The sequence below is a fragment of the Barbus barbus genome (genome assembly GCF_936440315.1).
Source record: "Barbus barbus genome assembly, chromosome: 24".
Lineage (NCBI taxonomy): Eukaryota > Metazoa > Chordata > Actinopteri > Cypriniformes > Cyprinidae > Barbus > Barbus barbus.
Window position 1 is genome coordinate 18,276,917 of NC_136752.1, and position 25,420 is coordinate 18,302,336.

General features: G+C 37.1%; 2 protein-coding genes across 2 annotated transcripts in view; one reads left to right on the plus strand and one right to left on the minus strand.

The window, feature by feature from the left end:
- The first annotated feature begins 544 nt into the window (after window positions 1-544).
- Window positions 545-17,325, plus strand: LOC306843592 (uncharacterized protein). The gene is made up of 6 exons (XM_079375131.1): window positions 545-906; window positions 1,264-1,441; window positions 15,404-15,474; window positions 15,593-15,688; window positions 15,775-16,034; window positions 16,725-17,325. Exons 1-6 carry the CDS (start codon window positions 712-714, stop codon window positions 16,735-16,737), a joined length of 813 nt encoding a protein of 270 aa, XP_079231257.1. The 5' UTR covers window positions 545-711; the 3' UTR covers window positions 16,738-17,325.
- Window positions 17,138-25,420, minus strand: part of LOC306843484 (ryanodine receptor 3-like) — a gene marked incomplete at its 5' end in the record, with an annotated part of 110,689 nt that continues 102,406 nt past the window's right edge. Inside the window, 19 exons of the mRNA XM_079375010.1 lie at window positions 17,138-18,222; window positions 18,845-18,896; window positions 19,029-19,129; window positions 19,210-19,274; window positions 19,419-19,575; window positions 20,464-20,598; window positions 20,688-20,834; window positions 20,913-20,973; window positions 21,051-21,178; window positions 21,259-21,301; window positions 22,061-22,191; window positions 22,300-22,500; window positions 22,639-22,725; window positions 22,827-22,992; window positions 23,064-23,107; window positions 23,499-24,802; window positions 24,878-24,959; window positions 25,038-25,142; window positions 25,229-25,357. Coding sequence (XP_079231136.1) covers window positions 18,127-18,222; window positions 18,845-18,896; window positions 19,029-19,129; window positions 19,210-19,274; window positions 19,419-19,575; window positions 20,464-20,598; window positions 20,688-20,834; window positions 20,913-20,973; window positions 21,051-21,178; window positions 21,259-21,301; window positions 22,061-22,191; window positions 22,300-22,500; window positions 22,639-22,725; window positions 22,827-22,992; window positions 23,064-23,107; window positions 23,499-24,802; window positions 24,878-24,959; window positions 25,038-25,142; window positions 25,229-25,357 — 3,234 coding nt within the window. The 3' untranslated portion in view covers window positions 17,138-18,126. The remainder of the gene's footprint in view (window positions 18,223-18,844; window positions 18,897-19,028; window positions 19,130-19,209; window positions 19,275-19,418; window positions 19,576-20,463; window positions 20,599-20,687; window positions 20,835-20,912; window positions 20,974-21,050; window positions 21,179-21,258; window positions 21,302-22,060; window positions 22,192-22,299; window positions 22,501-22,638; window positions 22,726-22,826; window positions 22,993-23,063; window positions 23,108-23,498; window positions 24,803-24,877; window positions 24,960-25,037; window positions 25,143-25,228; window positions 25,358-25,420) is intronic.

The following is a 25,420-nucleotide window of genomic DNA, read 5'->3' on the forward strand; positions in this document are numbered from 1 at the left end:
CAGCACTTACATAAACCAAATCTTCCAGTTTTATTCTTATCAGTTTTCTAAAAGTTTTAATAAGGGGTTTGTTTATATATATATATATATATATATATATATATATATATATATATATATATATATATATATATATATATAATTCAGTTTTTTTAATTCAGAGAGATAAAATGGATATCCAAAATAAAAAATGTAACTCTTAATATGTCAACTAAATTAAATAAGGATTTTGAACCTGGCCTTATTCCATGTTCAGATTTCAAAAATATATGCAGATTAGTCCATAGGCCGGTATAATTAGATTGCGCCTCATTTGCGTATTTATACATAAACATAAAAAAAAAACCGTGTAATACAAAAATATTTTCTTATGTACTGTGCTTGATCAACTACGGAAGTACGGTGATATCGACGATTTATATAAGCTTTTTACTTTTACATTCATGGAAAAAGCACCGAGCCAGATCTCACATTCCCCACACACCGCTGCTTCTACTGCTTTTAATGCTACTCATACTCATACTGTTTTCCCAACTTTGGATTTGATGCACATTTGTCAATTGATAAACTCCCATGTATTTCTTGGTAATCGGAACTAGTTGAACGGGCGGAACGTTTCCCCATTAAAAAGGGTTCTCTTTTAAGTGTAACAACGGTTGTGGTGTTACACGATTACAGTCTCGGCATTAGTTCTAATTTTCATGTTCCGTTATGGAAAGCAGACGCAGTCGGGGACGCGGCGGGTATTGGAAAAGAGGAGGTGGAGGTGGAGGTGATGCTGAGACCGGCAGTTCGGGAGAGCACCGGGGTCGCGGAAGAGGAGGCCACCACCATCGTGGAAGAGGCAAACGGGATCATCGTAGAGGAAGAGGGCGAGAGTTTGGACCTCCAGCAGATTTTCGACGAGTAAGTGCTACCCATAAAAAATCGCCATGGCAACCATAATTCCGGATATTTTTACTATAAAACTCTGCTAACTTGGTATTAGACACAAATGGCAGAAAAATAAATATGAAATATATGAAAATTAAATAAAGTGACATGCATTCAGAGAGACTCCTACGCTGTTTTAATGAGTTTAATTTGGTAAATAATCAATTTATGGTATTAACGTAACGTAACATTATTGTACAACATTGTGTTGGTGGTGGTTAACTTTTTTTTTTTTTTTAAGTTTTCATGTTTCTAATAGACTGTCAGAGTAAAACAATTGTATTGTGTCATGCTTGCTCACTGACATCTTTTTTTCTGATCGCTTTCCAGAACCAAGATGACAATGACAACAAAGAAAACTTTGAGCAAGAGGAGGAGGACAACACCTTCTCTAGACGAAAGCTGCAGCCCAACTGGGACCGTTATGAGGAATCCGAGAAAGAAGAAATGACTGAAGATGTTCCTGCACAGAGAGGCACAGACTATCATGTCCTCCTCACTTCAGCTGGTAAGACATTACTACCCACTTAAATCTGTGTCATATTTCCCCCCGTGTCTCTGATACAGCACATGCAGGCAGGAGATCAAAACCAAAATGAATGTAGAACAACGATGGTGTTAACCAGCTGTCCTGCTGTGTGCTATTGAGATATGAAAGGGCAACAAGAAGGGCAAAGCTCTATTTCTGTTACACGGTTGGATCGGATTAATGAAGGACTCATGAGGATCTCATGAGCAACAGTTTTTGTTTTGTGTACAAATAGCACAGTAAAGTACCATTACCAATCACGGGTTTATTTCAAGCTGCCTGAATGAGAAGTTTGAAGTCAGTATGTTTTTTTAATTGTTTTTATTAAATTAATATTCTAATTCTAAATTAATATACTTCTATTCAGCAAGTGTGTAAAATCAAAAACCAAAAGTGACAGTCAAAACATTTGTATAATGTTACAAAAGATTTCTATTTCCCATAATTGCTGTTTTCTTGAACTTTCTATTCATCAAGGAGTGTATCACATATCCACAAAAATGTAAAGCAGAACAACTGTTTTTAATATTATGACAACAAGAAATGTTTCTTGAGCACTGAATCAGCATATTAAAATAATTTCTGAAGAATCGTTTGACACTGAATACTACAGTAATGGCTGCTGAAACTGCAGCTTTGCCATCACAGCAATAAATGACATTTTAAAATATATTCAAATAGAAAACAGTTACCAAGAAATAATAATTGTCAGTAGTATACTTGAACAAATAAATGCAGCCTTAGTGAGCACAAGATAATTATTTTAAAACATTAAAAAAATCTTATTGCCTTCAAACTTTTGAGTAATAGTGTAAGCAAGTTCAAATAGTTTAAAATTTAATTTACATTTATTCATTTAGCTGACGCTTTTATACAAAGCGACTTACAATTGCTATATATGTCAGAGGTCGCACGCCTCTGGAGCAACTAGGGGTTAAGTGTCTTGCTCAGGACCACATTGGTGTCTCACAGTGGATTCGAACCCGGGCCTCTCACATCAAAGGCATGTGTCTTATCCACTGCGCCATCACCACCCCGCTATTTATTTTATTTAATAACCATGGTAATTAATGTAATGGATATTCAGGAAATGCCCATAGCCAAAACAATACAAGTTTTTTTTTTATGTCATGTTGATGCAGAAAGTGTACATTTTGTTCAAGGGCAGGTCATTAACACAGCTGTCTTAATTATTCAAAATGAACCATCACAGAGGCGTTTGTTCTTTTAGTTTAATGAGCCTAAATCCTGTGTAAGTGCAGAATAAGTTTCCATTACACTGTTCTCTTGAGGGAATTTTCTTTGCTCAATTTGCCTCTCATTTCCCTAATCTGCTTCCTCAAAAGCCACATTGATATTCATGAGATATATTTGTGTCATCTAATTTTATGACGGTGAAGTACTGTAGGACTGCGCTGCCTCTTGTGGTATTGCAAGAGAAAGACTATATCACTCCTGCATCTCTGTGCAAACAAACATGGCAGATATGTCATTTGTTAGTAGCAGTCTGTTTCTGTTTGTTATGGCCAAACCATTAAAGTTGTACTCCACACAAAACTGGAGCACTTAATCTGTTTTGCTGCTCTCCACCTTTTTTCCTGCACATTTGCGATTAGTCATCAGAGGTTCAAACTCGCTGATCTCTGTGAATGTGGGTGGAATTTGTATCTGTTCTCCAGAGCAAGTATTGTATCCATGACTTCAGGAATTGTGTAGGACAGCTTTTCCATCAAAATGATGTGGTTGTGCAGCAACACTTGTTTGTCATAGCATAACAACAAAAGAAGGTTGGTGCTTATTATAAGACTTTAAAATGATTCAGCGCTTTAGTTTGACTGCTTTGAAGAAGAATTTTTTCTGTCTTTCATATTTTAACCGTGAAAAAATATCTTTAAATGTTTTGTTTGACTTTGCAAGAGATATATGGTAAATATAGTCACACCTCTTAGTCAAATATTGCAATATAATGACTTTAGCTAAGTTATAAATAGGCATAAGGCTGTTCCGGTTTGTTCAGTCTTTCAAAGTTGCCCAACCTCCCCTGCGATACTCGACGTACTGTCCTTTATCTCATTATGATTCTGCCAGCAGGCTCTGATTAGTGACTGTGGTGGTAACGGACTGATTAGGTACAAAATGAGTGTAATTCAGCTTTCACCAGGGAGTGGAATAAAGTGGAGGAACATCCTTCCCTTACCCTTGAGTTTTCACACAAATGAACACAAAATCATAATTTAATTTGCATTCTTTAAAGGGTTGGTGTGCCTAAAAATGAAAATAATTTAGTCACCCTCAAATTCCTACAGGTTTGGAACGACTTGATGACGCAGTTTTTATCATTCCTTTAAAAAACATTTTTAGTAATTTTATGCTCACTTTTGACATGTTCATTTCCATAATTCTCATGTAACTTGCAATTACACCTACATCCTTATTGCTTTATGCAAATAACAAGAGAAACAGATTCTTTAGCAGATGGGGTTTCTTCTTCATAGCAGGTGCTTGCACAGGGTAGTTTTTAGTGTTCAATCAGTAAGTTTGAGTAAAGAAATCCTCATGCAATTCTAGAAACCACATTCAGTACAGTATACAGTAAGACAGGTATAGACGGCTAAAACAGTATTCTATAAGGTATGAATTTGCATTCAGCAGCAAGATTGCTGTTATCGGTTGACTTGCTCTGATCTGTTATTGTGCATGCCAAATTATGGTCTCCAGCGGATCTATCTCTTAGGCTGTCACTGTAGAGAAAACTACATCTGTCAAGCACTGGGGCTCTTTTTTTCTTTTTTAGAATGAACCTGAAACTCACATTGGTTTGAAAACACTATGAGGAAGAGTGTAGTAGTTGTTATCTCGTAATATAAGGTAATAATGATCTCCTTCAGATGAAAACGATGTGGAGCTCCCTCAGAAGAGGGCACAATTTCCCCTTTAAGGTGGTTGAATATTTAAGCAGGTTGTAAACGCAGCCAGATTAGCTTTGCATTGATTTCTGGTTTTGGTAAAGAGTCTGTATTTTAAACATAATGCAGTAAATTGTATTTACAGGTAATACATATCTGTATTTACAGGTAATTAAAAAAATAGTGCATGCAGATCAAATATTTATGATCTAATATTTATAATTAATATAGTTGTATTTAATTTAACACAATGGTTAAATTTTTTTATAATTAGTTAATCCCTTGTACCATGAACATTTTTACAGCTTTTGTTGGTCACATTACATTAACTAAATGTTGATTTATACAAGTATTAAATGATTGGAAAATGAAAACAATATTAAATAGATGCAAAATTGTTGGTAATGGTCCGTTTATGATAGCTATCGCATTAAATAACACAAGTGTATGTTTATTACATTTATTATAGATCATAGCACATGTTGATTTATTTAGTCATTTTACACTTCAGTTTCCATAAGTAGAGGCTTTCTTTGTTGTTTCGTTGATCATCTTCACAAATACTGTTTTACTATCCATTTAAATCAGTTCAGTGTAACTCTGGGATATTCTTAACAGAGCATCATTAAAACAATGTCTGTTGTTTATTTACTTGTTTGTTTTGTTATCACACAAAAATGAAAACATCATTATTTTTTCTCCCTCACCTCAACTCATTTGTATGGCCAAAAACAGAATGTCTGCTTTTATGTTCCACAGGTTTGAAACAACATGTGGATGAGAAAATGTTGACAATTCTTTCAAACCTTTAAAATGAAGCCATGAATTCTTGAGAATGTCAGTCAGTGATACCTGTTGTCTTTCTTTAATAATATTGACTTAATATTCAGCCAGACACTAGAATTTACTAACTTGTCTTTTTATCAATCATATAAAATATAAGTCTTCAGTACTCACTGTTTTCACCACTTGCACTCCATCTGCAGATCTGGCTTGGTCAGACTGTCACCCATCCCAAACCTTTTCCTTTCTAGCAGACTCCCAGGAATTGTGTGTCTAGATGCTGCTTCTTCATCCAGTCACAAGCCCGATCTTAAGTTATATAATCCTCAAAGTAGTAGTAACATGTTCTCCATTGTTTTTGGATGGTTTTTATCAAGGAAGAATCAAAGTATAAAGCTCAAGTTGTGACAACCACACTAAAGTCCATAACATTCATTGTTAAGCATCTCATTGTCTCTGTGGTGGAGGATGATGGGGAAATGCTGCTGCTGCTGCTGTTTCGCTGGATGAATATGTACTGCTGCCTGTGGATGCAGTGGCAGACACAGATGTGAATGGCTGGGAGGAGGTCATTCCCACTGGGCTGGGATGATCGTCATGATTTGGGGCAGTGAACAACAGGCAGACACCGAGAATGGGAGGAGGAAGAGGAGAAGAGCGGGGGGCCGAGCGAAGCAGAAGTGAGGGGATGAAGGTTATACCGTTTATCCTCATATTGTAGAGTAGACAGTCAGGGTGTGTGAAGGGGTGGTATTATGCTCACTAAAACATAATGGAGGCAATAATTCCTCTCTTTTGACACAGATAGCATGGCTGAGAACAAATAGGTGGGTGGAAAGGATGGGTTAGCTGGAAATACAGACGTGAGAGGGTCATTTCTTGACCTTTTGGTATGTCTGTGGGAGCTACTTCAGCTCAAATCAAAGAAAAATGGTCAAGTAAAATATTACAAGCTATTGAGGTTTCTAGCTATTTTTTTTTTTTTTTTTGTTTTTGTTTTTTTTAAATATTCCTCCAGTAGTTTTTTAGATTAATTGTCTGGTTATCAAGATAAGGTTGTAACATGAAGTAAACATTTTTCAGTGAATAAAAAATCAATATCTCATCTACCATTAATCAGCCAAATTAATAGTATTAAATAGTCATATTAATGTATTTTAACATAAAAATATTATATATTTCAGCATTTAGGTGCTTTTACATTTTTTAATCATTCTAGCATTCAAAAGTTGTAAAGTTTTGAAAGAAATTATATGTATTATTTTATCCAAACGTGAAAGTAAAGATGTACAGTGTGCACATTTACATTTGCTTTCAACATTGATTATAATAAGAGATGTTTCTTGAGCAGTAAAGCAGCATATTCGAATGATTTCTGAAGCATCATGTGACACTGAAGACTGGAGTAATGCTGCTGAGAATTCAGCTTTGCCATCACAGGAATAAATTACATTTTCAAATATATTAAAATAGAAAATTGTCATTTTAAATTATAATCAAATTTCACAATATTACTGTTTTTACTGTATTTTGTATTTTTCTTATGCCATGATGAGCATAAGAAACCTTCTTTAAAAATATTTTAAATATCTTTAAAAAAAATCGCTTTTTGAGGTTAGCCTGAATTAATTTTCTTATAAAATATCTGGATGATTGGACTCTATAGAAGCGTGGTTTGATCTCTGTAATTTTGCTCTTACAGCTGCATGGGTATAATTAGTTACATCGCAGGCCATCAAAGGAAGTCTTGAATGGTCAATGAAAAGAAACAGATTACAGTTAATAGAGATTACAAACATGAAGTTTGTATTGAGTGCCGGACACTGAAGGGCTGAGCGACGAAAGCGTGAGCCCCATTAATCTGTTTGTTGTGCCCTTGCAAGGTGGTTTGCGAAAGGGTTGTCTGAGCTGGGATTAAGTACAGATCGACCAATTCAGGGTCATTTCTTTTCACACTTTTCCTTTTTGTCAGAAGCAGCACAATATCACTTGTTCATGTTGTACAGTCAAGTTGACAGGAAATGGCTTATGTAAGATATTGCCATGTAGGGCAGGATTTCCAGGCCTCCAAGTTTATTGATTATAATGAGATCATAATGGAGGATATGAGCCGTATCACATACCCTGGAGGAGGACTAATAACGAATGGCATAGATATACAGTGACAGCTCCGCTGTGTTTGCTTGCATCTGTGTGTCTACCGTAACATTGTATGTCTCCTCTGGGTCTCAGATGGCCAGCAGACACAACTCAGCCCTACACACCACATAGTCGGGTTACACTTGACAGTGAGAGCAGCGAATTAATACTAAACGTTGCCTGAATTTCATGACCTTGTTTAGCTGTTGACTGCACCTCAGTGTGTCTGTGTCCCTGCAGAGAGGGAAAGACATGCTAATTCATTACCAATGACACTGCACCTGTAGGAAACTGCCCCCCCCCCCCCTCCCCTTTTGACGTGCTCTCCTTTATTTCAGTTCCTTGGGTCCCCACCTGTGGCCCTGGTACTGTCAGTTTCACCAGCTGGACCCTCCAAAAATGACTGCACCCTGGCGGGCTAAAGCACTCTAGATTGTCTCTCTTTTTATAGCTCTTGTTGGAAAGCAGCAGTCTTATCTTGCACAAACGCTGCCATTGAAATGCAACTTGCTAAATATACTTTTCTTATGATTGGTAGTAAGGGTGGGCGATATACGGGTAGACACGATTAACCGGTAAAAATTTTTTGTATCTATCGCAGTTACACGCTCATGCGTTCCTGTGCTATGTGGTCATGAAAATGTATAGTTTGTACGCGTTTTTAAGCGTTGTGGTTTTAAAACAAATGATTTTAAGCCGTTGAAAAGCAATCAGCATCGAAAGAGGATAGTTAAATACACACACTTACATGTGTCAAAATGCCCGTCTTTGCAAGTATCCTCGTAAACACAATAATTTTCACTTAATTGAAAGAAAGCAGCTGAGAAAGAAAGCACGTGTAACAGTATATTGGATCCGGGCAGCTCTTAAAGTGACAGCAGTCTAATATTCCTGCTGTCTGTCATTCATATTAATCAAACAACAAAAGAGGGAAAATCACTCGCTGCTCTTGACTAAATCACTTTTGGAACTTTAATAAGAAATATAGGCTACATTTAATTTACACAGTGAAGAACATAGTGTTTATGTATTTGATTACTTTATACAATGTATGTGGCATTTCTCATTTATTTGTTCTACTGTAGTTTATTTCATCCTCCTGTTGCTTGCAATTCGTTTTTTTATTATTCTTGTTTAATCACTGTTTACTTGTCTCAAGTGAGCTTGAGGGTTTTTTTTGTTTTGTTTTTTTATTTAGGCTAAAATATTTTTTTTTGTGATATTGACACTGATGACAAGAATTATGAAATTTGTATAGAATCAAACATTTTGATATCGTAAAGACTTTATTCAAAGCAAATATTACTTGATATATATCATTACCGTGAAGTAAAATTACTCATATTGTGATATTAGGTTTTGGTAATATCGCCCACCCCTAATAGTTAGGATATTAATTTTACACCTTGTTTTTTCTGAATACGAGCCTAGTTGATTCAAGCCTGTGTGCCACAGAAGAGATCGTACTTGAAATGTGTAGCTACAGCATTTCGTCAAGCCTGTATAGACGTTATGCTTTTTCAAAAGGCATGTTGAATTCAGCCTGCTGCTTAGTATGATCACATAAATCCTGTTTATTTTTTCCAGCACGAACTGGTGTTTCTGAAGGAATACTGGATCTGTCTTCCCTTAAATGCTCAGCACCCACGCTGTGTGCCAGTGTTTTTGATCACACACATGCTGTGACTATAGTCCCTGCATGAAGCATTGGACAGTAATTATGATGCGGGGGTGTGTGTTTGCACCCACACGGAGTATCAGAATGTCATCTCTGCAATAATGTGTAACAGTAACAACCACTGTGTTAATGACTCTCTCTCTTCACTCGCCCTTTTTCTCTCTCTGCTGTTGTTACCATAACACCTGTGCAATTTGCATGAGGCTCATTATTTTAAACCATTTTGTATCCTCCAGACACCTTTATGAAGTTTGGGAAGTGCAACAGAGGCCACTTATTTCTAATAATTTCCATATTGGCTTTCCCTATCTTTTCATCTGTCCACCATAACTTACTCCTTGTGAGTTTCCTGTGGTAGAGAGACGATTGTTCCCTTTTGTCACATCACTGAAATGTGGCAGGTTTTTTCAAATTGTATTTACAGGTTAAAGGTTCAAGTGACACTTCTGCATAAATATGGTTGTGTAATGATAGCTTTTAGTTCTAAATAGCCTGAATGGTCTAATATTATGTCCCCAGTGAACCTGTTTTATAATGCTGCCAGGAAATGGTCCCCTGATTGTCCCTTCAAGTTCATCTTTGCCCAGAGATGCATTATTTGGGGCAGTGTTGATATTTGGGGCATGAAGTCCTTTGGTATTTGGTTGGAAGTGGATGTTTTTAATGGGCGTTGTCGTTGAAATGCCTCAGTTTATTCCTCTGTAATTTGAATTCTGGATTGGGAAGTCTATCATAAGAGATGAAAGAGAAATATTTCAAGATGTTTGGTACACTCATTTAGATCTTTCTTGAAATTGATTGCAGTCCAAAATATGTATTTTGGTTTTGAATGATCCAAAACAGTGTTGTTATCAAGTCACAGTTATAAAGTATACATCAAATGTTTACAACAAATTTATTATTTAAAAAAATAAAAGCAAATACATTATTTTATTAGCAATAAAATGATTTATGGCAAGTTTTTTATATAACACATTTCAATAAACAATGGTAATTCAAAGTGGTTTATGTGAATAAAAACAATCAAAATGAAAAAATAGGGCATAAAATTGTATTAAAAAAAAAATTAAATAAATGTATTATTTAACCCTCGTGTCATGTCATGGTCATTTTGAGCTGAAGAGGATTTATGTTTTCCCAAACATCCTAGTTAGTTATTGTATTAGGCTAAAACTTACTGACTTGGCTCATTAAATTATTAAATTAAAAAATGTAATCTTTAAAAGATTTTATATATATATATATATTATAGTATATTGTGTGTGTGTGTAAAATCTCTAGTAGCCTCCATTACTATATGACATACTCTTACTATACAGAAAATGTTCATAACATTATAATATTATCATTTCTATAATATTTTTCTCCTCTTGTTGTTGACATGCATTTTCCCATAGTTGTTTCTGAAGGTGCTTCTCCTTGTTGAGATGTTTTCTCTGTGTTCATCATTGGGAAAACCACCTCCTCTGATCAAGAGTAGTGCATTGAGTGGTTGATTCAAATAAATTACTCTTCTAAATCTCTATTAAGATGAGCCACAGCTGTCTGCTAACCTGATGATCTGTTCAGCCCAACGACCCAGCTGCAACACAGGCCCCACTTGTAGAAAGTGCACACACACAGACACAATGAGAGTTATGTAACTTAGAGTGGCTTTTATGCTTAGATAAAAATGTAAACATGAAAGACAAATACTGCTGCCTGTGTAATGTAGGTCAAGTTGGATTCAGAAAAGGACTCTGAATAAGCTCTGCTCTTCCTGGTGAAGGGGCAGAGGGCCTGGTGGCTTATTTCTGCATGGATATATGAGATGCCCTTTCACAGACTTTCGTTCATTGCAGGGGTTGTGTCATTATGACTCAGATGCCGTTTCACACCTCAAGGTCAGATGCTGGTCTCCTGAGAAGAGATGTGCTTTTGAATAACTAGCATCCTTCACACTGGAGCCCTGCTCTCATACCCATTACTGCACGGGGCCCTGCCGCTTCGAGGGCCAGGACTATAGTGACATATGGGGAGGTGGATCCACAAATAAATAGGGAATTAATGAATTAAAATAGATTAATACAGAGCATTAGGCACTCATCTGTTGAGAAGCTATTGAGTGCCTGTGAGAGTGGAAAACTCATCTCTAATGAGACTCTTTGCCTGATGATCACTGATTCAACATCGACTTTCACAATTTCAAAATGAGAGTTGATTTGTTCTTTCTGCCTTGTTGATGCCATATCATTAGCAGGCTCTAGTTCCAGTCAGTTAAACTATGATTTATCTCCGTTTCAGGTTTAGGAAGCTCAGACCACTTTATAAACATAATGATTTGAAGGTTACACAACCGTTTGTTCAGTATCCCACTAACTGATCAGAAACGAAAGCACAGCTTAGACTTTTAATGATTTGAAGGAAGACATTTTCACATATTTCTCACAAATGTCACATTTAAAGATGTGTTTTCAAAAGAACCAAGTGTGTGAGCTGCACAAAGTTTTTCCTTTCAAGTCTAGACACTAATAGGAAATTGCATGACAGCGGTGTTGAGGCGTATAGTAAATAATAGTCTTATTGTTTGGAATTTTCGGTTTGAAATGTTTAAATTGCAATCATCACAGACTGATTTATTTTGATAGTTCAGTTCGTTATGGAGTTGCTTTGTGTTAATTGGCTTAGCAATGATTTGCTCAAGAGCTGTGACGACAAAGGAAAATAGCAGCTTCTTCCAAAGGGCTGTAGCCTCCCTGCATTAAGTGGCATTTAATGACTAGCAGTGGATGGCCTGTGCTCTTTTTAATACTGTTGGGCTTATAGGTCCACAGCATTCCATGGTCCTGATGTCAGTGTTTTATAGGGCTTTTGAAAAAGCAAAGAACGATGGCCAGATTTGGTTTGGCAGGCTGCATACATGATGCCACTCTCTGGGAGGAAATTACCTGTACTTGTAGCGCTACTTCCTGTGCCGCTGCTCTCCCTCGTTCAGAGGACGCCAGCCAGCCTGCAGAGAGACACACATCTGCCACACTGACATTATGCCAGCACTGCACCAGAGATGCTACTGTACTCTTATGTTTCATTCACATCAGCCATTTTTACCTGTTTATTGCGTATTTGCTATCAGGTTCTGTAAAAAGTAGGGATGCACATTGTCGATATCGACCAAATAATTTTTTGGACTAGGCCAGCATTGGAAGCAGCTTCAAGCCATCTGTGCACTATACAATATCGTACACTAGTTTTGTGTGAGGTAGCCTATTTATTTCTTATTGTATGTGAACTGAATTCAGCTTAATTCATGTTTGAAAATAGTTACTTAAGTTGAACAATTTCAATATTTTAAAAAGATTCAATATTTTTAAATGTAACATTTAAACTGTATATTGAGACTCTCACTTATGATCGTCAATCACTCCTGGACATACGTAGTTGTTGTATGGTTGTCTCTGAAACAAATCTGGGAAAGTTCGTGGATATCCCACACAGGACTATTACACGAGACTATCCGCATTTTCTTCATCGATGGCCTCTTGACATCATCCCTAGAAAGCGTCAGAGAAGACGCAGGAAACGCGGAGGATTGATCATCAGACTAAAATCCTATCTGCGAGCTAGACTGGTTTTGTGGCCCAGGGTCGCATATCAAAAAAGCAGTAGTACAGTGGCCCGGTAGTTCACAAAACAAAAAAATCTCCAAAACACAACATAATTCTCACAAAACAGTGGAAACAAGCCACAACAGAAAGAAGCCACAACACAACGAAATTAGAACAACACAACAGAAACAAACAGCAAAATTAGCCAAACACAATGAAATTAGTCTTTTGTGTTGTGACGATTTCATTCTGTTGTGCACTACTGGGCCACCGTAGTCACTGGCCAATTATCTTAATCCATATTCCAAATGATTTTACTTTAATGAAAATTTTAATTGTTTATAAAATGATATACAGTTTAGTTCAAGTTCAGTTTTATTTGTAGAGCACATTTATGCACGAGACAAGGCCGACCAAAGTGCTGCACAACAATACATTGTATGGGTCAAAATTATCGATTTTTCTTTTATGCCAAAACTTTCATAAAATTGACCCTTATGACTGGTTTTGTGGTCCTGGGTCACAAATAGTTTGTTACCTCTAATAAATTTAATAAATTCCAGTTTGAAAAGTGAAAGTGAAATGAACAATTTTTTTAAAAATGAAAAACATGATGATTCACAGCATTTGATTCACATTCCTGTAAGACATATTTCTTAATGCAACAAATGTAATTTTTACTTTTGATTTTGGAGTGAAATATGACCTAGGATGATCCTGCAGAAGTGAGTAAATAATTGAATAAATTGCTTTTAATTGATTATAGTCTCTGCTTGTTAAACTGAGAGAAAGTATTTGAAAATTATGCACAGGAGCATTCATTTTATTCAAATTTTGTATGAAAGAAGAAATATGCCTGCAGTCATTCTGTAAGTACTGAATATCAGCATTCCTTCATCTGTATTCCTTCAATAATACTCAGTTATATTGTTTATCAGACATAACATAATCATTGGCTCTTGGTCCAACACGCTCTTTATTTTTGCATCCCTACTAATTTTTGCATCACATACAGCTGGTTTGTTATATTCACTAGACACACTACTTGCTCCGCTAAAGCTACGCTGCCCCTCGTTGCCCATGCTGACAGGACCTTTGCTTATTGTTATGGCAGCAGTTTCCATGGCGCTGTCACTGCCAGTAAAGGAAACATGATGAAATTGCCTGGATGGCATCTCCTGTCTGCAGCTCCACAGCCCACTCATCACAGCGTTTCTACACTCATGACATCAAGCACTGCATACTTGGCAGCCTGCTCAGCTTTAGCAGGAATCTTGTTTCCTGTGACGTCGCTTCTGAGTCAGTGGGATGCTAGATAGACAAAAACTTTAATAGTAGCATGTTGTTGTTTTTAGTTGCAGCTGTTCATCTTTTTAACACATTATATGAAATGGCAGAATGCTTCTGAAGTGCTCTTTTGAAGAAGGACCTTGAGACCCTGCTCTGTGTCATCCGTGTCGGTCTGGCCAACAGCAGCTGGCAAGTGTCTTTAGTGAAAGAGCGTTTCTAAGGTGGGAGGCACTGAGTATTCTGGTTGGGACAGCTGTGCGTGACAGACCCACGGCTTCTTTCTTCAGCTGTCCCAACTTGCTGCCGCCTCAGAATTCACGCTGCTTGTGTCAAGGTGAAAATGACTTCAAAAGATGACACGTTGAGCTGCTGCTGTGAAGGTGCGCAGAGAACTGAGTGTTTACAATATGGAGATGTGAGATTTGTATTTCTTGGCTAAGGGTTGAACTAAGAGGCTTGAAAACTAAGTCATACTCATACAGTAGATATGATTGATGCTTGTCACAGCAATACAGGGTGTAGTACAGTGGTTATTGTTAATGCAAACTATTGCAAATGTTTTGTTAATTTAAAGAAACTTAAAACAAATATGAAATAAACCAAAACGAAATTTTAAACCTTACCTTGCCAACAAAAATAAACAAATAAATAGTTCAAGTACTAAAATTGCAAATGCTAAAACTGAAATTAAAAGTAGGGTCCCACTTTATATTAGGTGGCTTTAACTACTATGTACTTGCATTTAAATTAATAATTTAGTACAATGCACTTATTGTGTATGTACATGTTTTTACATTGTACTTATATTTAAAAAATACCTATATGTAATTACATCTGTAATTAATTTCTGTAATTACATTTATAAATACACTATTAACCCATCCCTTACACCTACCCATACCTCCAAACCTGTCCCTAATCTTACCCGTATCCCTCCTCAATAGCAGCAAAAGTGTTTTGCAATACAATATGAACACAATAAGTACATTGTACTTATTTTTTGATGTAAGTACATAGTAGTTAAGGCCACCTAATATAAAGTGTGACCAAAAGTAGTATTAAAAAAAAAATGCCAATAGTACATAATTAAGAGAACTTAAAATAAAACTAAAATTGAACATATAAAAATAAAAACTAATTTAAGATAAATACTGTAATAGTATACGAATAGCATTTGTACACAATGCGATTATATAATATTGATTTTAGAAATGTAATTAAACCTAAAAATTTATTATCATTGATGTAATTTTCATATTTAATATTAATACAATTTATAAAATAATGAATTAATATGAATAAAATAAATAAACTGTCAAATAGTTATAACAAATGTTAATTTGTACTTTATTCATAATGTAAAATAAAAAATATTATGTAAATAAAAAATAATAAAATCAGTAAAAGTGGCACATCAGTAATTTCACTGAAATAAAGAATTACATCGAAGCTTCCTGAAAGTGTCAAAGAGAAACTAATACATTACCTGGTGACTCATATGTACTTTGATTTAACTCTAAGTGATATGTAAATGTATATATTACCTGCTTATCTGTTTCAGGGGACTCGTTTACACAGTTCAGGTTCTCTGATGAGAAGGACTGGGAGATGGACTCGCTAGCAAAAAATCAGGTGCATGATCAGTCATTCCACAAGTTCTTAAGTATTCACTTGCATGTTTTGCACTGCAGTCATTGAAATACTGTTGTTTAAGGAAGTATGTTCTCATGGTTGATTGTGATTTCTTCAGATTCCAGCTCTGTTTATAGACCTACCAGCTTTAACTCAGTCACTTCAAGAGCTTCCACTGCACACAAGACTGAACCTGGAGGCTGAGCTTGTGCAGGTTGATCAGTTGATTTTCTTGTTGGAATACTATGAAATACTTACTAGTACCAGTGAAGAATGTGCTAGCATTTCAATATGTTTCAGGTGACGACTCCTGTTGAACTTCCGTCCGTGACAGCTGGATTGAAAGCTCCTCAGGCAGGCCGAGAGGCAGGCCTGGGTGTTTCCTGCAGTGTAAAGCCTGTTCCAGGTACCACAACGTCTCTCAGGGTCTCCACAGCCGTCCCGCCTGCCACAGATGATGCTGACCAGGAGCTCGACCATCTCCTCAACTTCACAGAAATTACTTCAGTTGAATCCCACACTACAACAGACGATGTGCTAAACAGCCCAACACAAGGTCGGTATACGTTTTTTTGTTAAACAGTGTCAGGGTATAATTTAACTAACTAAAATTAGTATTAGTCGTAATTTACAATAATAAGCTACATAAGCAGTGTTTGTAAATCAGACTCATTTAAGTGAGACAGTTGAGGTAAATCAATTCACTGATCAATCTGAATAACAGAATCATTTTAATCACTGCTTCTTTTTTAGTATGTAGTTGAATGCTGCTTTTTGTCACTGTTTATACAGTAAATAATTACACTTTTTAAATAGTTTTTTTTTGAGACATTATTACACATTGACACATTATCTTAATCAAAACTATTTCCACAAATTAAGCAGCGAAAATGTTTTCAACATTGACAAGAAACGTTTCTGGAGCACCAAATCAGCATATTAGAATAATTTCTGAAGGATCATGTGACACAGAAGACTGAAAATTCAGCATATTTATAGATAATATATGTTATTTGTATATCTATTGTAAAATTCCAGATAAATGCTATAATTGCATAATGTTTATACAATATTTATACAAATTATTTATGTAATCCTTAAATACTTGTGTATTTAGGTACTTTTTAAACTACTGGTTTAAAACGTTAGCTTGAGTCTAGTTTTCTACATCAGTCTTGTAGCTTTTGCAAGTGAAGTTTCAAAGTAGTTTCTGATGTAAAAATGTGATTTTCTCACCTCAACCGGTTCAGGAGAAGAAGATAGAAAAGATCAAATGCTTTATATGAAAGAGACGAAGCCAGAAGTGGAAAGTGAAGCTAAACCTACGAGGCAGGAAGTGACAGAGGAGGATCTGGAGGACTGGCTGGACAGCATGATCTCGTGATCCCAGAGCTGACTGACACGGCTGTGGATTAAATCAGCACATGCAGCTTTGCTAATGCTGACATAGCGTTACTTCTGTGCGGACGTGAACATCATACCGTGACACTTCATTAAGTCTTCTAATAGCCAAGGCTAATTCAGTCAAGTGGAATATAAAATGCTTCATTAATGTACTACTCATAAAAGTGATGTAATGCTGTGTAACAGTTTTCAGACCCATCATATTCTCACTCATCACTTGACTCCGATTAAAAGCAGCTATGACCAGCTTGGATTTATTGCATTAGCTACTTTATTTTCATTCCTCCTGCTCAAAACAAATGCAAAGCACCAAAGCTATTACATACATACAAATGGCCATACAGTAGCGGTTTAGTGTATTGACTTCTGTTCAATAAATGTAGTTGTTTTTTCCTTCAATGTAGATTCCCATTGTTTTGCAATCATACTTCATAAATGATCAGGCAGACACGATTTCAGTTATTTAACCTTAACCAAACATTAAAAAAGCTGTGTAATCTTTACTCATGAACAAACGTCAACTAAAGCTACAAAACTACTAACCCAGGTGAGACAGTCAGTGATAGTCTCAACTAAACTGCAAATAGCAAAACATACGGGCAGGAACAACATTTTTGCATAGTCTCTTGTCATAAGGCACTTTTCTTAATGAGAAACATCTAGTGGACTGAAGCAGGTGATCGTTATATTTCTCATTCCATCAGTTAGGTTACCGTCCTTAAAGGCATTGCACATTCTTCAGTCTTTTTTTGTTTTGTTTTTAAATCAAACAGGCAGAGATTGTGTTTGGCACTCATTGAATACTAAGAAGGTATTCTTGTGCATATTTGTGTAGACGTTCATTCAACATCAAAAACATACATATGTTAACATCTCACAAGTTTGTGTGCATTTGTGAGTTAAGCAAATGAGGCATTTTCGCATGTTTTTTTAATCAAACATGGCTTTGTGTCTTAATTTGGCAATGTGTGCTACATGTTTTTTTTTTTCTTTTTTGGTAGTTTTTTTTTCTCAATGCTGCACTTGAGTTCACATTTTTGGCTCGATCACAATGAGTTTTCAGTATGTTGCTGTCATTTCTGGTGTAGAAACGATTGAGGTTGTTTTGATTGGATGAATTAGTGAGCAGGATATGATGAGAGCTAGTTTAGGATGTTGTGTCCAACCTGTACGAGGTCCTAAAATCCGTGTGGAGATTAAGAGCCTCATATAGGTTCTCTCATATTAGGACTGAGGACAACATGTCCTCTAGCCCAGCTGGTCCTCGTATTGCTTCCGGAAACAGTCTCCAGCAGGGAAGAAATCCCAGCATCTCTCCTGATACATCTTCCAAACATACGACTCCTGGAATAGAAGGATAATTGGAAGATATTATTTATTAAATATAATAGTACACGCTACAATTCACAAGTAGGGTCACACATTTTTCTAAAGAGGAAATTAATATATTTAGCAAGGATGCATTAAATTGATTGAACATGGCAGTATAGACATTTATAATTTGACCAAAAAACTTATATTTTAAATAAATGCTGTTCTTTTGAAAAAAATCTTTCCACAGAAATATCAAGGAATGTTTTCACCATTAATATTAGGAAATGTTTCTAGAGCACCAAATCACAATGACTTCTGGAGTAACATTCAGTTTTACCATATACATACAGTTTGACTCATAAGTTTACATACCCCTTGCAGAATGTGAAAAAATGCTAATAATAATAATAATCTAAACATATGAGCAAAACTGTAAATTACATTTTAAAATCTATATAAATAGAAAACAGTTATTTTGAGTTTTTTGTTTTTTTTTTTACAATATTACTGTATCTTTGCTCAAATAAATGTAGCCTTGGTGAGTTTAAGAGAATTCTTTCAGAAATATTTTTAAAAATCTTACCAACCCCAAAATTTTGAAAGGTAGTGTATATTGATTAAGGCACTAGTTCTAATTGGATTAGTAGATTACCTGACCAGTGTATTCAGTCTCATCTTTGTTGATAAGATACATCAGGAAGAATCTGTTAGAAAGGAATATTTGAATATTCAGATGTGTTTAGTCGATAAAGGAAGCATTATAACAATGCAAAGTTTGTCTTACTTTGCATATCGGATGTTTATGTTACAGTATGTTATATACAGTGTTTACTCACAAATAGTTGGCAAGATTGTGCTCTTGTAAGGTATGGGTCTCAAAGCCATGCGGGGTCGTGTCAAAATAATCATTCCCGATTCCACAGATGAAGCATTTTGTCTACACCAAAGATAAAAAAGTTCCAATAATAAGACTGTGCTCTTTTTAGACTTTTTAGACCTTTTTAGACCTTAGCTCACCTCCATGTCCTCTTTCACCTGCTCCTGCTGGTCTCTCAGCTCACCGAAGGCATCGATGATCAAACCTGGTTTGAAAATGAAAGCATTCGCCATAATGTTGGTGTTTGATTGTACACAGTATTGACTAAGATTATGTTCGGTTGGGTAGTTTTGTTGCTATTAAGATCAGTGTGGCTTCTAAAGAATTTGATCAGGCATGTAAGCAGTACCCTGAATGATGGCCAGCAGAATGACGATGACGAAGAAGAAGAAGGTGATGTCAAACAGAATGCGGTAGAGCTCGTACGGGTCACCGGCCGGGTCCACGATTTCATCACCGATGCCACCGCCAGCTCTCACACCCACGTACATGTGGAACAGGTAGCACTGAGGAGTCACGTGATTGGTTTTAGTTTTTAATGATCTAGCAAAGCAGTTTGGACATTATACACACAATATTGTTCAAACGTTTGAGGTTTGTAAGGCTACAGTTTTTCCATCAAAAATAGAAAGATATTGACAATGAACTGTTTTCTATTTGAATATATTTTAAATGTAGTGTAATCCTGTGATGCAGCGCTGAATTTTCAGCAGCCATTACTCCAGTCTTCAGCATCACGTGATCCTTCAGAAATCATTCTGATATGATGATTTGGCGATCAAGTAACACTTTTTATTATCAATTTTGAAGAACATTTGTGCTGCTTAAACTGTGATACATTTTATTTAGAATTATAAATGTCTTTACTGTAACTTTTGATCAATTTAATGCACCCTTGCTGAATAAAATTATTAATTTCTTTCAAACAAATTCTTACTGACCTCAAACGTTTGAACATGATAGGCCTACATATGTGTATTAAATAATGAAATATAAAAGTAAAAATCATAAAAATGTTTAAGGCACTCTTAATATTTCCCTCAAAATTTTTTTTAAATTTCCCTTCTTTTCAAAAGTGTTCAGAAAATCAATAGTACTTTTGATGACCATAAAACAACAGTATTCTCATAATATGAAAACAATCCAGTCGATATCAGAAGCATTTAGGTCACAAGCATTTGATATGACCTGACATTATCTCACCGAATACATTTTTAATTCCTGACAGTAAATAGTGCATTTCTACATTAATAAAGTAAAAATGTAGCATTTTGCAATTATGCATCCACGCCAATAGTCAGTAGAAGTCAAAGATGACTTCCAGAACAGCCAGATGAAAAAACAACATACTAAATGTCCTTCAAGGATCCTTTCAAAACGAAAGCTAAACTCACAGTCATCATATCATCACACTTCATGTCAGGTGTGTCCTCATCCTCGCTCTTGTTGTAGAACTTGCGGAAGAAGTTAAAAGCCACCACGGTGTACAGGTAGACCACGACCGCCAGGAGGCCCACGGTCAACACCAGCTGTTCAGATGAAGATGGTATTTTCATCAGATCAGAAGTATCTTGGTGTAAAGCTGTACTACAGTCACCCCCTGCTGGAAGAGACTTACCTGTTTGCCATTGTGAGTCACAGAAGAGAGGATGGTCCTCAAGGTCTTGACGCCCATGGCAATGTCCAGCAAATGAGCGGCAAAGAAGAAGTTATTGTAATGTCCCAGAATAGACATGATGGTGTACCAGATCAGGTAGAGGTAAGACTAGAGACGAAAGACAAAGCATTATTGTCCTGATACAGGACATTCCTCTTTATGTTTTCAAATCTGAGCCGTACTCACGTTGTCCGTCAGCACTACCCCCATTTTCCACATGTGGTACTTGGTATCAATTGAGCTCAACCTGCAATTGAAACCAAAACATGACTGAATGCTTTAATGCTCTTTCAAACCAAATGTTTTCAGGTCCCGCCAGCTTACCAGGACAGCAGGGAGGCTTCCTTCACCACAGCCTCTTCAGTGGGATCAAAGTCCAAAGCACTCTTATCCAGACCCAGGAGTTCAGCTATGCGCTCGGCCCCGTACATGTCACCATATTTATTGATGACCTACAGATGACAGTGGAAATTGGATATGCAGACCGTCCAATGAATACAAGCACCATCAAGTTTTATGTGATTTTGCTTACCTTCCTCTTAACAAATTTGTCCCAGTAATTGTTAGGGAAGGACCTGAAAGACAGGTAAGGAAGTACTCAAAGGATGCTCTGAAGGACTGATGCATTGATTTATCAATTACTTTATGAATTACAAAGGATATGATAAACTAATGAACAGTATGTGGGTAGTTACAACTAAAACTGATACTGAAACAGAATTGATATTGAAATCAATCGAAAGGAAAGTGTATATATTGGGTCCGGTCACAATTAACTTTCAGTATTTACATTTTGAATCATGTTTGTCTTCAATGTTTCTTTTTAAATGGTCCTGTAGTTCTAGTTTTTGCTACAATTAATAAATCAAACAAGAGACAAAAGGCATTATTTAACACAATAAATAAGCTTACCAAACCTCCACCCCAGGATACTCTAGCTTCAAATGAGTTTTGCTGTTCCTTCCTGAATTACTTGATAGAAAAGACCGATGCCATCCACCAGTGCTTCTCTAATGATGCTACAAAGCTTAGCTATCTGCCAAATCTATCTGGTCAGTCCCTGTCTTGTTTTTCTCTGTCTACTCCATCTTCTGTCTCTGAGATAATCTTGAAATCCAACTCTTTATCCTACTTGACCTCAACTCATTCAAAGTTATTCTCCTGCTCACTTTTAAATCAGTGCACGGCTTGGCTCCCCCCTATCTTTGTAACCTGCTTCTCCCCTACACCCCAGCTCGCTCATTACGATCTTCGGACTCTGGCCTTCTCGTTGTCCCTCAGCATCGCCTCTCTTCAATGGGACAACAAAAGACAATGTCTAAAGTGTTTCTTACGGAGTTGCAATGACCAAACGATCCCACTGTCCTTTGATGTCATCATCAGACGGCTGCTCGGTAATATACAACCCATCAAACTCAAGCTTCCTGGCTATTTCCTTCTCCCGTTTGAACACGACTAAAGGAACCTACAGCAAGGAGAAAACAAGATTACATCGACACTGTTGTGCAGCATCTGGCTTTGACATATTCTTAATCCTGATGAATGTAACCAAACGAGAGGAATCGGGATAAACCTTAAGGCAGTAATATCCAACAACACAGAGTAAGGAGATGATTGTGTGCAGTATAGCCAAGGATGTCAATGTGGGTGCCATGTAGCCAGTGCTCTCCTGAAGAATGAAGTACTCCATTTCTTCATCATCTTCATCACCTTCCTCCTCTTCACCACCCCAGGATCCCTCCTCCTCTTCCTCATCATCAAATTCTCCAGTCACCTTTAGAGAGCAGCATTATTTAAAAGTGTTAGAGAACAACTATATAATAGACCAAATAGGTGATTATTTATTAACTCGATGTCGACTTCACATTCATGAGCACATTTAATGTTAATAGAAAAGTTATCTGCAAAACACCTTGTAGAAGAGCAGGATGAAGTTGATGGCGAAGGCCATAAACAAAGCCAGAAGACGAAGGTTGTAGAAATTGCGAGCCAGGCAGTTCTACAGAGAAGAGCTAAATGTTAATGTTTCATCTTTGCCACTTAAACAAAATTACCTGCAGGACAAAGTTTAACTAAAAGTGTGACTCAAGCTTTTCTTACCAGCATTTTGGCTTTGTAGACTTCAAGCCCTGCAAAGAAGCTGGCCATGAATGCTGGAGCTTCTTCTTTTGTTGAGCCACGTTTGGCTTTTGGAGCTGGTTTTTCTGCTGCTGGTTCCTCAGGCGTTTCCTCTTTAGCCTTGTCTTCTTTCTCCTGATTCTCAGTGCTAAAAAACATTGCCGTGTCAGAACATTTTGATAAGGAAAAGATCAGACAACATCTAATTAGTCAACTTACTCAGCTTTCTCTGGCTCGGACTCTGGCTTTTCTGCTGCTACTTTCTGTGCAATAAAAAACAATATTCTTTGTCAAATTTACAAATTACAAGAAACACTGCTGTTTATCACGTTTGATTCAAATACTAGAATAACAGACCTTAGGAAGCATTATATTTATGTTTTGAGAGAGATGAAAACAAGGCTGTAAGGAATAGAAGTACAGGGTGTTCAATGAATTGTACTGTTCTTTAAAAACATGCCTGTTCAGCTGCTGAAACATGTTTCAATTCACTTTCACAAATACTCCATAAAATAATTGTATTGGTTGTGAAAATGACATGTGATCTAGGGCCTTAAATGCCATTGTAAAAACTGCAAGTCTATGCCTCGCAGCCTCATTTTCATTCACATAAAATTCAATACAGCATCTACACAGACTAAGGTCTGTAGATACCTGGCTCTTCTTTTTCTCAACAGGGGCGCTAGACTCTGTGAGGACTTCACAGACATCACCCAGACCAGGTTCTGCCCCATGCTTCCCCTCCTTCTTCACAGCTGGATTAAGTAGATCCATGATCGTATCTGCCTCCAGCTTTTCAGCACCAGCACCGGTCATCTGCACCATATCTGCCGACACCACCAGCTCACTGCTCTCGGTTTTTTCTGCTTCCATTACTTCACCATGGATCCCAAACTGTGTTGGATCAGGCATGTTACCCAAGATATCTGTCACTTTCATGTTTTTAGCACCCTCCACAAAACCCCCTCCAAACATGGAGGACCAAATAATATGGAAGAACCCGAAGATGATGCCGAAAATGCCTTTGAAGAACCCGGTGAAGAGCATCCAGAAGAAGGAGAAGAACCCTGTAATCATTTCCCTGATGGTCAATTTCCTGAATTTCTTAAACTGTTTTTTCATACTCTTAAATGTCAGCATTTTCCGGAAATCAGACATGCTCTTCTTCACAGAGGAGCAAGCTGCTGTGAAGGCCGAGGCGGACTCAAGAGATGCATCTTCCTCCTCAGACAATCCTTCAAGCAGACTGTGCAACTCCTCGTCTTCATCCTCCTCAGGTGGTTCTGTGGCATCTGGCTCAGAGATCTGAGAGGCCAATTGCATCTCAAAGATGGTGTCCTCACAGAAGTTTACAAATAACTCCATCTTCTCACTCTCACCACCTTCGTTGACCACATCAAAGATGAACTGCCGTTTGGACTCTTTGACCTGAGGTTTTTCCCACTGGGTTCTGCTAGACTCGCTGATCTCAAAGTAAACCCTCTCAATCCTCTTGCCACCCCCCATGATCTCAATACGGCCGAGGTACGGCTCAAAGTAACTGAGAACGCTTTCAGCCAGGTCTAAGAATGTGGACAGGCGTGAGTCGTGAGGCATGTGTTCTGATAGGTTAGTAAGGAGCACAGCTATGTTGAAACCGATGTCCTTGGCTGGTTCATGGAAGCGTTCCACAAAGTCCTTGTAGTTGAACATGTCATTTTCATCTGCCTCCACACAGGAGAGAAGAAACTCAATCTCAGACTGTGTGTATTGCTTTTGGCTATCCATAGACTTCTGGAACTCCTTCTTGGATATAACGCCTTTGCAGTCTGGGTCGTACTCCTTGAAGTTATCAGATGTAGTGAGGTCCTTCAGTTTGAGGAACATGTCGAAGAACTTGAGGATTATTTCCACATTGCTGGAGGACTCAACTAATGTGTCAACCATCTGCTTGCCGATAGTTCCATTCACCACATTACCTGTAACACGCAGTTGATGCATTAACCATTGCTAGTCTGTTACTAGTTCATTTTGGTGTTTGAAAAAAACCTCACCCTCCAGAAGAGATAACATCATGACCACCATATCTTTCTGCAAATCCATCAGCTCTTTCAATAACTCGATTTGACTAGAATCCTGAAACAAACGACATTTGATGTTGAGAGGCATCATATTTAGTAATTGCTACACATTAACAGTGCCCTGACTGGTTACCTGTGACAGCTTCATTTGCATGTTTGCGAAAACATGGAGGAACCCGACCACTGCATCCCACAACCTGCTGTGTGCCAAACTTTGCTGATTCCCAATACAAGGGCCCTAAAAATAGAAAATACAGTATTATGATATGCAAAGACAGCCACTGACCTCTAATATAGTGTACTAGTGTAGAGTATATGCATTACCTGAATGTACTCAGTGAGTGAGTTAAAGATTTGTTTGGCTACTGCCAAAGCTTTGGAGAAGTTAAGTTGCCCAGCCTCATCCATGACATCTTTCCCAGAGTAATACCAGTAGAAATCACTTATAGATTCCTGGTGGTGAAAACAAATATGACCATTGTAGAGGATTGAAGATGAGTAGATTCATGAGAATTC